Consider the following 12,354-nt stretch of genomic DNA (forward strand, 5'->3'; position numbering starts at 1 on the left):
CATATCCTTACGGAAGAGGGTATATGGAATTCTTCAAGAGGTTTGCAAGCAGGGATCTAACTCCTTGTTCCTCCATCGGAACAGGATTTTTGAGGCCCAACAAGTGTATCTTTTTCAGTATCTATCTTCGAGTGCATATCTTATAGAGTATTTCTAATTCGGCTAGGTCCAAGCACAGCCTTGGCTTCTCTAGCAAGGGAGTGGGTGTGATTGGAGGCATTCCGAGTAACTTTTTTCAGAAGAAACTTTTGCAGGCCACTTTAATTTGCGCAACCACTACAACAACAACTCCAACCTGGCTAAAAAGACATCCAGAGGTAGGCTCTATCTAAGATTATATAATAAGTTTTTTGCATCTTGGAATAATTAACTCGATCTGCGATCTATATATCGTTTTCCCTCAAATCTGAGGAGACGGAATGGTACCATCTGCTGCCTGATAAGAAATATCAGAAATGAAAAATGGAAAAAAAAGAAAATAAATAAAAAACAAAAACAAAGAGCCGCCTCGCCGTTTAATGGAGAAATTTGTTTGTTTTTGCGCTCTCTCTCTCCCCATCTCGGTTTCGGGCAGAAGGCAATAACCTTGAGGCAGGTTTTTCACATAACGCCGCTGTCGGCTCTCCGGCAGAGACTCGACTCACTCGCGTATGTAGCCAGCTGAGAGGCGGCTGAGCGAGCAGCGCCGCTCTCCGGGCAGCAGAGCGAGCTCCATTAAAAGGTGAGCCGAATAAAAAACACAAAACACAAAACAAAGGTGAAACAATGTAACTGCGCTTGTAGGTGAGTAATACATAAATAAATATAAGCGAATTGTCGAAGAAAAGGCAGAAAAAGACAGAAAGAGTGAATGTGCTCTTCTTACAAGTTAAAGTGTTGAGATGGAAAAATTATAGAATAAAGTCACTCTTCATATCTTTCTTGTAGAGTAGCTAGCTCCTGCCATCCTCCCACACGCTATCTCCCTGTGGGTCAGACAAATCAATAGTGTTCCTTTATCGCCTTCCCCTCGCCCCTGGCGGAATGGCAGTTTTGGCAGCGAAGACGGCGAGAAATGTTTCTGGGTCAGCGGCGAAAAGAAATGCCAACCGCTGCCCACCTCCGCGGCGTTGTTGCTGATGTTTCCAGGAACTGTCATTAATCATTGTCAGTTAAACAATAACAAGCTCAGACAGGGGGGGAACAACAACCACGCTTTGTCGTCGAGAGGGTGGCAACTCGCTCCTAACAAGTGGCACACGCATCGCGTGCCAGCGCAGCAGCGGCTAGAAAAGTGAAAACACTCTCAAAGGGAGTAATTATAAAAAGAAAGATGGCAAAGTGGAGTTTCTCGAAAAAAGAAAGGGAATCGAACGGGAATCAAAAGTATCAGTATTGCAGTCGAACAACTAATCCCAAAGATACAATATTATCCCAAAGATTAATCCACAAACCCACTTCAGCCCCTAGATTATTAAAAGTCCTTCACAAAAGCTTACTGTTTGATGGCAGTTCTTCACTTTCAACACAGACCAAGACTCACCTGCAACGAAAAACAAATAAAATTATGCAATTAGTGAAATTGTATCAATCGAGTCAGGTATGTTTGCTTGAGAATTGGAAACTTTGCTTTGGGAAGAAACAAAACGCCTGCCCAGCCACGCAACTGACTCCCCCTTCGCGCCGCGGCGACCTTTCGGGGGCGAGTCTGCTCCCTCCTCCCTCGCCAGTGTTCTTGGCCTATTTTAAAGTTTCATCGATCAAACTACCCGACCAAATCGACTGGGGGCTGTACTACAGTAGCTTCAAAATCTTGCTTCAAACCCGTGTTTACATTTTTTAAAACTGCTCCCATTTCTGCTCAAAATATTTATGGAGACACGCCACTTCTCTTAACCTGGTTCGGATTTATTTTTTGTGAACACATGTATTTTGTAGTTCAGTTAACCCATATAACTAAAATAAATGCATTTAGGCTTTCGTCTTGTTTATGAAATGGCAATGAGAAAGCTGATATTGCGTTTAACGAAAAGAAAACAGTGTTTCTGATGAAACACCAGACCCTAGCAGCCCATGTTAGTCGTATGTGGCCCCGAACCACACCTGTATCTTTGCCATTATTCATCCAATTCTTGGGCGGAATACCTCATTCGATTGCTGGATCGATTCTCTTTCAATCTGCATCAAAAACTGCATACAAAATATTTCTTAGATTTTTCATCAAATTTTCTGGCGATCCCCTTTGAAAATGCAGAAAGGCACAATATGGACCCCAATTATGGCCATATCTTTGCCAAATTTATTCCGATTTTTGAGTGGGATACCTTAAAAGATTCGTAGATCGATTCTCCATCAATCTGCATCAAAACCTGAGAATAACATTTTCGATCGATATTTTTCCATTTTTTCTGATGCAACCCCTTGGAAAATCCGTGCTAACCATATATGTATAGTCCCAAACCATAGCTGTATCTTTTCCAATAATCATCCGATTCTTAAGCGGAATACCTTAAAAAATTCGTAGATTGATTCCCCGTCGATCTGCATTGGATCCTCAAAACTAAATTTTCGATCGACATTTTCTATTATTTTCTGCCATGGAATGCCTTTCAAAATCATGGATCCTCATATCTAGCCACTTGCCATGTCTATATCTTTGCCACTATCCGTCCGATCCTTGAGAGGAATATCTAAAACGATTTGTACGTCGATTGTTAATCAATTTCCATTAAAATCTCGGGTTGAAATTTCGGGTCTATATTATTCACATTTTTTTGGAAATCCGGGTAGCCAAAAACCATGTCTATAGCTTTTAAAATTTCCATCCGATCCTTGAGAGAAATGCCTTTAACGATTTGTAGAACGATTCTTTAGCAATTAGCATAAAATATTGAGACAAAAGATTGATTTTTGAATGATTGTGAGGCAAAGCCCTTTGATAAATGATAAGGAACTGTAACCAAACCTCCGAAAATCTCCGAAATATCTGTAAGATACGTAGAGAGAAGCCCGTGGAGCTCAAAAAGCGAGAGATAAGCAGTAACATGGTCTGGCAGGGGACAAAAAGAAGCAAAAACACCGAAAAACTTGGTCGAACCGACAGCTCGAGAAAAACGAAGGAAATATTTAGGCCAAAGACAAACAAAGCTGCTACCAAATTGCATTAGCCAAATCACAGAACCAGAAACTTTTCAAGCATGAAACAGAACCAGCCACAGAAAGCGAGAAAAAGAAAGCAAGCTGCAAAAAAATATAAAAAAGCGAATGAAACAAAAACAATTAAAGAGCGGAGAGCAAAAGACAATCTAGCAGATACACTAAACCGGGCATCGGAACGAGAAGCGATAAACATATTCGAGAGCCGAAAAGAGGAGGAGGCCGAAAGAACGAGCAAAAACATAAACTAAATAAGGCAACCTTGACAACAATTAACACACGGACGAGAGAGGGGCGGCCGCACAGGTGGGGCAAGGGAGGTCGGAGCGGCTAGAGACCGAGCTACTTGGAGGTGGGCGCGCTTCGAAAACTGCACGCGTGCGAAAAGCGAAGCAAAGTCGCGCCTCCGAGGCAATCAATCAATGTAAGCGTTTTTAAACAAAGGCCAGTAGAGCGGTGGAGCGAGAGAGGGAATCGATAAACTTAATCACAAATAACTAAATCACTAAGCTATTTGGCAGAAGAAAAAGATACTTGTTGACATGTCCAGACTGTCCAGACTATACCCCCCTTCATGCGTTCAATTAAATACACAGAAAACTGAAAAATAAAGGCCGCCAATGGGTTGTAAAATACACATCAGTTGTGGCAACAACATAAGGAGGAACGGAGCTTCAAAGGACTTCTTAGAGAAGAAACAGGGAGGACCAGGGAGGCCAGGAGGGCTTACGAGTAGAAAAGAATGAAACTGCCACTTGAAGCAGAAACCAAACGAAAAGCCAAGAAGGGGCCAGGACGTACACAAAAACAAAAGAAATGGCAAAAGCCCAGCAGGACGACGGAAATTTCCGACGGGGACGAAGGCGAGGACTTCGACTAGGACTAGGACGAGGACGAGGACGAGGACGACGACGAGGACTAGGACGAGCACGAGTACGAGGACAACTTCAGCGCCGACATTCGCTCGGGCAAACTCAGAAGCAATGATGATTTATGTACGAGGGACCCGGCCCTGGCCGGGGAGAGGACAGGGAGCGGCGGCATAGTCAGAGGAAGGTACTTGAGTATTCATGCAATTTCTGGGTTATAGCCACCATTAAACTTGCCCCCAACTAAACAGAGTGGAACAGATCCCAGTCTGTAGTACTGGGACTGCGAGTCTAAAAAATAGTGTAATAAAAATGAAATAAATGAAAAACAGGAAAGTTTTGGGACAATTATAGAGGTGATGCCGATATTCAATTACCACACTCGATAAAGAAGCGATACTCTTATATTTGCACGACTCACGCTATCATCTCCCACTCCTCACTCCCCACTCCCACAGGCACTGGATAGGATAGATGCCACCCCAAGGACTTCAAGGCAGTCCGTTGCAAGAGGCGACGATGTTGTAGGTTGTGTGTTTAAGTTGCATTTGGAAATTACATGCCAAAATGGAATGGATTGTGGGACATCAACGGCGGCATCAACGGCGCAGGGGGCGTGGCCAGAAGGAGGGCCGGAAAGTTGACAATCCAATGTTGCATTTTCAGAGTGAAGAGTGAAGAGGGAAGGGCGTGTATGTGTCTGTGTTTTAGACGCTCCACTCCAAGAGACCGTACAAAAAGGCACAAAAGAAATTGACAGAGTTCAGTGGATGGGCTGAAGGATGTGCCGCCGCAAAGGCAGTGCCACAGAGCGAGTCAAAAGAAACGGGGGGCTCTAGGCAGGAGGCAGGAGGCAGGAGGCAGTAGGCAGGAGCTAGGAGAGCTCTTTTGGGTGTGGTTCAGTTCATCCAGTCTCCCTCGGTTTTTCTAACCAATTTCCCCCGTTTCTTGCTCGCCGCTGGCTTTTGATGCGAGTATCTGTTGCACTGGAGGCACTCCCATCCATCTGGCATTAATCTGCTCGGATTAACAACCAATCGATCTATGAGGAAGGTGTCTATGAGATACAGGTATCTCGCAGATACAAATTAAATGCGACATAACCGACTGCTGCCAGCCACTTCCTCGCCCATAAAAAGTAAGAATGCCCCATTCCTCACCGACACGGGGCAGTGTGGCACGTGGGGGCGATGTAAGCAGTTGCGAAACAGCCACACACGGCTCACGTTCGTCGCATTTCTCTCGGAGGGCGCCGGGACTCAGCAGCAAGGTGCAGCAAGGACTCTGGCTTTTTATTAAATTACGTGACTGGGGGTCCTGTTGTTTACACCTAACAGGCGCCTACACTCGAAACTATTACTGGCCAATTGTGGGTGGAAATTTGCATGAGCAGTGGTCTGTAATTGGGTGTGGATGTGGGGGGAAGTGGGCACCAACTCGACTTTAATATATTTAACAGAAAGATGTTATTCTCCGAGTGCACCTGTATCGGGGAGACCTTCTTAACTCAGTTACTGCAAGTTTGGCGCAACGTGCCGCGTTGAAAGGAAATGAAAACTTGTTGGGGGCTGGCGGGGCGGTGCAAACTCGCAAGTTTAGTTCCACCCGAAGTTATTGGCTTCCCAACTGCCCTGATTCAATTGGAAGTGCGCCTCCGAATCGAGGCGAGATCTCTGGCTGCGAAAACGTGCAAAAATGTGCGGCAACGGGCAGAACTGAGACAAAAACACACACATCGTAGCTCATTATAATTCCAGCGAGCGGGTCTCACTGCCTTCTTATCACGCGGCGAGTTATCAGAATCTAAATAAGCTTGTGTGGGTATCTCTTTGACCTCTATCTCCCGCTCCGCTCCGCTCGCCGCTAGCCGCTAGCCGCCAGCCGCTCTCCGCCGCTCTATCAGCGCTATCAGCCACACGAAACGTGATGGAAAACAAGCCCTCGAATCAGCGAAAAGATTACTAGCTCGGCTAACCTTGGGGCCATGTGAGTTGGGTTTGTCATTACTTAATTCCGAAACTGCAAGAAGAAAGCGACACTTGCTGCAGCCACTATTTGTATCTGAAGCGCCGTGTCGGGGCGGTCCTTAAATAAAATTGCACAAAGCGTTTGCAACTACGGGTGTCTATAAAAAGCACAGCCCGCCGTATTTTTAGACTCAGGCGAGCGAGCGTAAAGAATGGATAGCAGGCGAAACGGATTCTAAAGAATGAATTTATTCGAAAACTATTTCTAGCTAAGTGATTCATTTCATAAAATAAATAATAAATAAATTGGAAGAGCTAACCACTTTCCTCACTCCTGAGAGATACTCCTCAACTGCCTAGAAACTGGTCCAGATGCCACTATATTTTAGGGTTTATTTCCCACAACTACAAATAATTAAATCCAACCCGTATGACTAACCTTTCCATACCACCACTTTTTTTCAGTTCTGGATTATTGTGCCCTTATGACTTAATAATTGAAAAATTGGGGTTACCGAGGCCCTGGGGGATTCCCCGAAACAAAATATAGTTCTAGAAATGCAAATACATTCCAATCATTTCGTGGAAAAGCTAGAGCGATTCTCTCACGTTCGAGGCGCTGTCAGAAGCGGAAAGGGAAAAATGTGGGGGAAATCAGCGGAAAAGTATCATTACAATGTAATCCGAAAGTGGCGAAGCCCAAGCCGAAACCAAAACCAAAACCAAAAGCCCACCATATGCACCATCACATGTACGCACAGCGGGAGGAAACGCGCATTCACGAGAGTGCCGGCGACAGTCCATCGATCGTAATGGGGCGAACAGAACAAGCGGCGGCGAGTGGAAAGCCATTTGCCCCCACTTTAGCACTTGAATAATAAATATTTATACACACATTGTGTATAAAGATTACTCCGAACCTGATAGACACTCAAAATTGAAGCCTGCCAGTGCGAGTTTCTCACGGCAGCCCCACTGATCCGAATGTGCAGGAACCTACTTCCTCGGCAATAAAACACTCATTAAAAAGTCCTTCAATAAGGCCTCGGGTTACACTTTTCAGCCACAAAAGCGACTAATTCACCACCGGAAGTTTTTCAGAGCCAGAGGAGGGCGGAGGGACTGGGACGATGGCTATGGGTGGGCATGAGATAGAAAACGGCCAGTTCGCTGCATTAAACACAAAAACAAACACGCCATTCCGACAGGCCCGAAGGGCTTGTTGATGTCCTTTCTAGTCCCCTTCATCCCTTCGTCCCTGACCCTTGGCCCGTCGGCCTTGTCGATTCTTTGTCTCCTCCTGTCAATATTAATATTGGAGGAGCAGAGTAAACTGAAGGCGAGCAGGAAACTATCTCGCAGGGAGACGGCCCTTCCTTCCCTTTCGTCCTTATTCAATATAGCCCCAATGGCAGATATCGCCTCTATATATCCTTCTAGTATGACCTAAAGATTCCTACTAAATGGGTGCTTAATTCAATGATGAATCAGAATATTGTATGTTTCACCAGTAACCTGTTCATTGGATGGATTTCTGATTTTTTTTTAGAATTTATCCATATTTTTATAGAGATAGCTCCTTAGTTCATCTATGAATCCTTCCTGTTTTGTTTTTTCCTCTAGGAATTCCTCCTCAGTGCAGATATAGTATCTTTAGCCCACTCTAGCCTAAAGATTCCTACAAATTGAGTGCTTAATTTAATGATGAAACAGAATATGACACATTTCATCAGAATCTCACTCATTCGATGGATTTTTGCATTTTTTCATTTATTTATCCATACTTTGAGAGACCCAAGAGGTAGCTGTTTAGTTCCTCTATGAACTCTTCCTATTTTAAACCGATTCCTGTATGTTTCCTCATGAATTCCTCCTCTGTGAGTTGCTCTTCACCGAATTCTAGCATTGGAATGCAGAAAAGCAAATCATATTTCATCGCAAAATACCAAACTAGTATCTGGAATCCCTGCACACTTTAAAAAGTGAAACAAACTCAAACACAATTTTATTTTGATCCAAAAAGCACAAAAATAGTAACACAAAAGAGCGTGAGATACAAAAACAAACTACTCCAACTACTCCGAGCTGGACAAGACACGGTTAATGAGAGTTTAATTACTCCAAAATTGAATAGTTTGAGATTCGTTTAGGGCTTAATGCCACACACCTCCCGTCTCGAGAGCTTCTTGAAGCCGAAGCAGTGGAGCAGGGCAGGGGAGCAGGGGAGACGTCTGCAAGTGAAAGAGCAGACCGAAAAAACCCCACAACGCGGCAGGGCTCTCTTGCTCTCCGTTCTCCGCTCTCCGGTCTCTGTCTGGCTCACGCTCTGTTTATGGCATGGCGCTAAAAGCTGAAAGCTGAAAGCAACTGAGGGCCGTTTTTTCAGTTCGGTTCAGTTCAGTTGTTTTATTTTATTTTGGTGGGGACGGGACTGCTATTTATATGTATCTATTGTGGCGCTGTGCATGTGCCTGTGCTTGTTTGTTCTCTGGGCAGTAAATGTGGGCGTACAATTTTCAATTATACGTTTAGTGGCCGCCGCAGCCCATTGACAACGAGCTAAGAAGAGAGTGAGTTCTAGTTTCAATAGCTTCTTAATCTAGTAGTACAAACTAATCAAGTATGAAAGTGACACCTACCGTGGCTTAGTTAGTTTCTTCATGTGTATATCCATAGCGCGTTCCCGAAGTCCGGAGTCCCGTCGCCGCACATTGGCGTCCAGTTAGTCCTAGTCCCAGGCGATGCTGCCAAGTTGAAGTTGAGTGGAAAGGCTCTCCCCCCTTCCCGAGCTGGTGCTGGTTCCTGTTCCTCCCCTAGGTCGAGATGATGGTTCTTAAGCACCGCATCAGTTGTTGTGTTTCTTGGCAGGTTGTTAGCTTTCCTTCTCTCTAATTATTTGTTGTTTTTAGTTGTATATTTGTTGTATTTTAACTCTGAATTTTAACATTTAACAATTTAATTGATAATTATTGATAATATTGCTCGATTCGCTGTTGGTTGTTGTTGTTGAGGTTGCTGTTGTTTAACAAAGTTTGTTTGTTTGGTGTTGCTTAAGCACTTGGGGCGCGTTAAAAAATTTGTTACTTTTTACTTTTTATTCTCATTGATTAGCCTACGAATAGGGGTTCAGTATTCAAAACTCGTACTCCTTTCTCATCGATTATTATATTTAGATTTAGAATAGTTATTTTCCGTAATTTGCACTTGATTTAGTATTCTACCTCCTCCCTAGTTTAAATATTAATATTAATGTGTTGCGGTAAAGTAATTCCTTAAAGTAATCGCGTTGGCTCAAGCTTCCAGACTCCAGACAGTGGATTGTATATCGATCGATTTTGCACGTAATTAGATAAAGATATAGATACTCTTCAAAATGTGTGTGATATATGCTGCGGTAGTCTTCATTAAGATTTGATTGCACCGTTATACTTAACGCACTTTGTCGCGAGTCGTTACAGCTACAAGCTTACATGGATCATGCGTGTATATGTATTAGCTACTGGAAGGCGGACTTATAGTAATTAGCCAGTTTAGTTCTGCTCAAAACGCTCCCGACGACTCCATCCTCTGGCAAAGCTAGTGGCTACGATATCGGTATTCTTCTACTGCAAGGTTAACTTTTCTCTTACTCCTATTCCTATTCTTATTCCTACTCTAGGTTATGTTTTGTTTACTTTTATTGCTTTTATTTGAGGCGATTTAGGGGGCTTGCTGAAAGATGGAATGGAAAGTATGCAGAGTGAGAATAATGGCTGGAATTTGTAATCAAAAGTTCGTCATGATCTCTCCAAGCACTTGAGGTTTGTCTCCAAAATATCCCTCTTACGACACATCCTCTCTAGCTCGCTCTTCCAGCTGCGACAACAGAACGCCACAAAAATAAAAAACCACATGCAAGGACACACACACACACATGCGCCAGCTCTCTCTCTCTCTCTCTCTCTATCATTGTTGCTCTGCCGGCAACAGCTGTTGATCGCAATTGCAGCACTGAGCTCCACTGCACCCAGCCACACACACACTCACACGCTGGTGATGGAAGAACAGCAGGTGTTAAATATAAAATCAAAAATGTACATATCATAAAAACACCAGATGAACGAGAAAATTATCTCGATACTCTCCGCAGTCCGGAGCGCGTACTGGTTGCTCTTATTGTTTTTGTTTTTTTTTTTTTTTTTTTTTGTCTTTTCTGTTTGTTGTTGTTCCTGTTGTACCTCCAGCACATTCATTCATTATACGTACAAGTGTTGTTATTGTTGTTGTTGGTGCTCTTGTAGGAGTAACCAAAGGGCAACGCACCAAAAAAAACAAAAAAAAAAAAGTAAAGTAAATTGTTCCTTTGCTTTTGGGATTGCTTTTGCCATACAACAATATCAAAAACAACAACAACAACAGCCAGCAGTTCCGTTAGCCGCAGCGAACGTGCGAACAATGAGCGAGAAAAAAAGCAAAGACAGAGACGGAGAGCAACACAAGCACACGGTAGAGGAGGTCCAAGTGCCGTTTGAAAAATTGACAATAAAAAACGTTCCGAACCGAAGTCAATGCGCATTTCACTTTTTTCGCCTGCCTCTTGTTTGTCTCTTCTTTTTCGTTTTCAAGTTGTATTTTTTTCCTTTCTGTTCACTGGCATAAAAATGAGAAAGCGAAATTGTTGTTGCATTTGATCTGTTGATTTCTTTTCGAATTTGTTTGTTGTTATATATGTACATATATTTAGCGATTTAACGATTCCAGGGAGGACACATTTTTATTTCATTTTACAACCATTTTCCATCGTATTCACTTTTCACGGATGAACTTACATACGTTTTCAACATTTCGACTACATTTGCTTTGGCTTTTGCTTTTGCTTTTACTTTGCTTTTGCTTTTGACTTTGCTTTTTTGATTTTGATTTGCTTTTGCCTCTGAACTTTGCACACTGAAAAAACATTGATTGCACACTTCATGTATAATTAAAGCACTTTTATTGGAGTAGAATTAGAGGGTTTCGCGTAAACGGCGCGTCGCGGATGGAAAACGGCAATTTATGCGATTTTTTTGGCAAAATTGTTTGCCATTTTTGTAATTTCGATGCGACCGCTATGAAATCCAAAACAGAGTGAAGAGTTCAGACGGGGCTGAGCAGGCCAGCGAGAAGAGAGCGAGCGGAGAAAGAGAGCCAGAGAGGCGGAGAGTCGGAGAGAGAGAGAGTGGGCATGCTCAGGGAGCGGGATTGTTGTTGTCAATTAATGTTAGTGTTGCCAATACATTGGAATTTGAAACCGTGCGAATAACAAAAGGGAAAACGCTACTGCGGATCTTCAGCTCGCTTCGGCTGCTTGTTTTGAAATTTGATTTCATGAATCAATAAAACCAGTGACGTCGTCGCCCGTTTCCATAACAAAAGCAGTGCATGTTTGTCAGCAGAATGGCCGCGGGAGTTATGTTTAGATCTTCAGTCGAAAGTGGATCGGTGGAGTAGGTCTTTGGGGGCGAGAGTCCGAACCAGATCGGCGATCTATATTCTATAGCTATTGTTAGGAGAGATTGTATCTTGACACATTTAATTGCATCTTTGGAGGGGGTTCTACTGCAGAAACTTCACATTTCATCTAATAGAGGTATGCTTGGCTTATAACTTGTTTTAATATTTAAAAAAAAAGAGTCTGCCGGACCAGTTCCGGTTCGGGCATTTGAACCAAGTTCGATTTCTAAATATTTTCATACAAGAATGACAAAATGTGCAATTAATTAGCAAAGACTGGAGGTACATTTTCCAAAACTAGCCAGATCCAACTCCCAGACGAACGGATTAATAAAATGCGATAAAGGTCCGATCGTGAGTAACTCTATTCTCTAGTTTCTTCAGTTTTGCATTAACTTTATCGTTGCGGTTGGGATTTACATACATACGTATGTATGTACATATGTACCGATGTGATGTTTGATTATTTGGGTTTGTGGACTAGGCGAGTGGACTATTGGAATGTCGGCTTTCAAACAACCAAGAACTGTTCTTATCAGAATCGCCTTGAGGTGTGTTTGCTGCCCAAGCTCTCTTCTATTCTTTCTGCTTTCTGCTCTCCTTCGTCATCAGCTTGTTTTTATTTCTCGTCGAAGCGACTAAGTAACGAATCGCGGGATGATAAGGAGGGTGGCAAATCGAAAGGCTGCTAATTTTCGACTCTAGATAAGTTCCGTTCGGTGCATACACCTAAATAATAAATAAAATTGAATACAAATTGAGACAAAAACAAAAACGAGCCGACACAGCGCCAAAAGAGCGCGTCCGTCTGGTATTTGACGTTTATTACTTCGCAGTTCTTTTTGTTGTTGCTGCTGCCGCGCTGCCTCTTTTTTTTTCTGCCTTTGCGCGCGAATTCGCTGCGCATAGCA

At 43.2% G+C, this 12,354-nt stretch overlaps 1 protein-coding gene across 5 annotated transcripts in view; it reads right to left on the reverse strand.

The window, feature by feature from the left end:
* Positions 1-12,354, reverse strand: part of LOC6497806 (AF4/FMR2 family member lilli) — a 36,123-nt gene that overhangs the window by 22,863 nt on the left and 906 nt on the right. For 4 of the 5 annotated variants that reach the window (XM_032451631.2, XM_032451630.2, XM_032451629.2 and 1 more), the window contains exon 1: positions 8,611-11,099. In XM_032451631.2, coding sequence (XP_032307522.1) covers positions 8,611-8,645 — 35 coding nt within the window. In that variant the 5' untranslated portion in view covers positions 8,646-11,099. Of the gene's footprint in view, positions 1-8,610; positions 11,100-12,354 lie in introns of those variants that run through there. The other variant, XM_032451626.2, reaches the window with a different exon arrangement.

The sequence above is a fragment of the Drosophila ananassae genome, chromosome 3R (genome assembly GCF_017639315.1).
Source record: "Drosophila ananassae strain 14024-0371.13 chromosome 3R, ASM1763931v2, whole genome shotgun sequence".
In the NCBI taxonomy this organism is placed as follows: domain Eukaryota; kingdom Metazoa; phylum Arthropoda; class Insecta; order Diptera; family Drosophilidae; genus Drosophila; species Drosophila ananassae.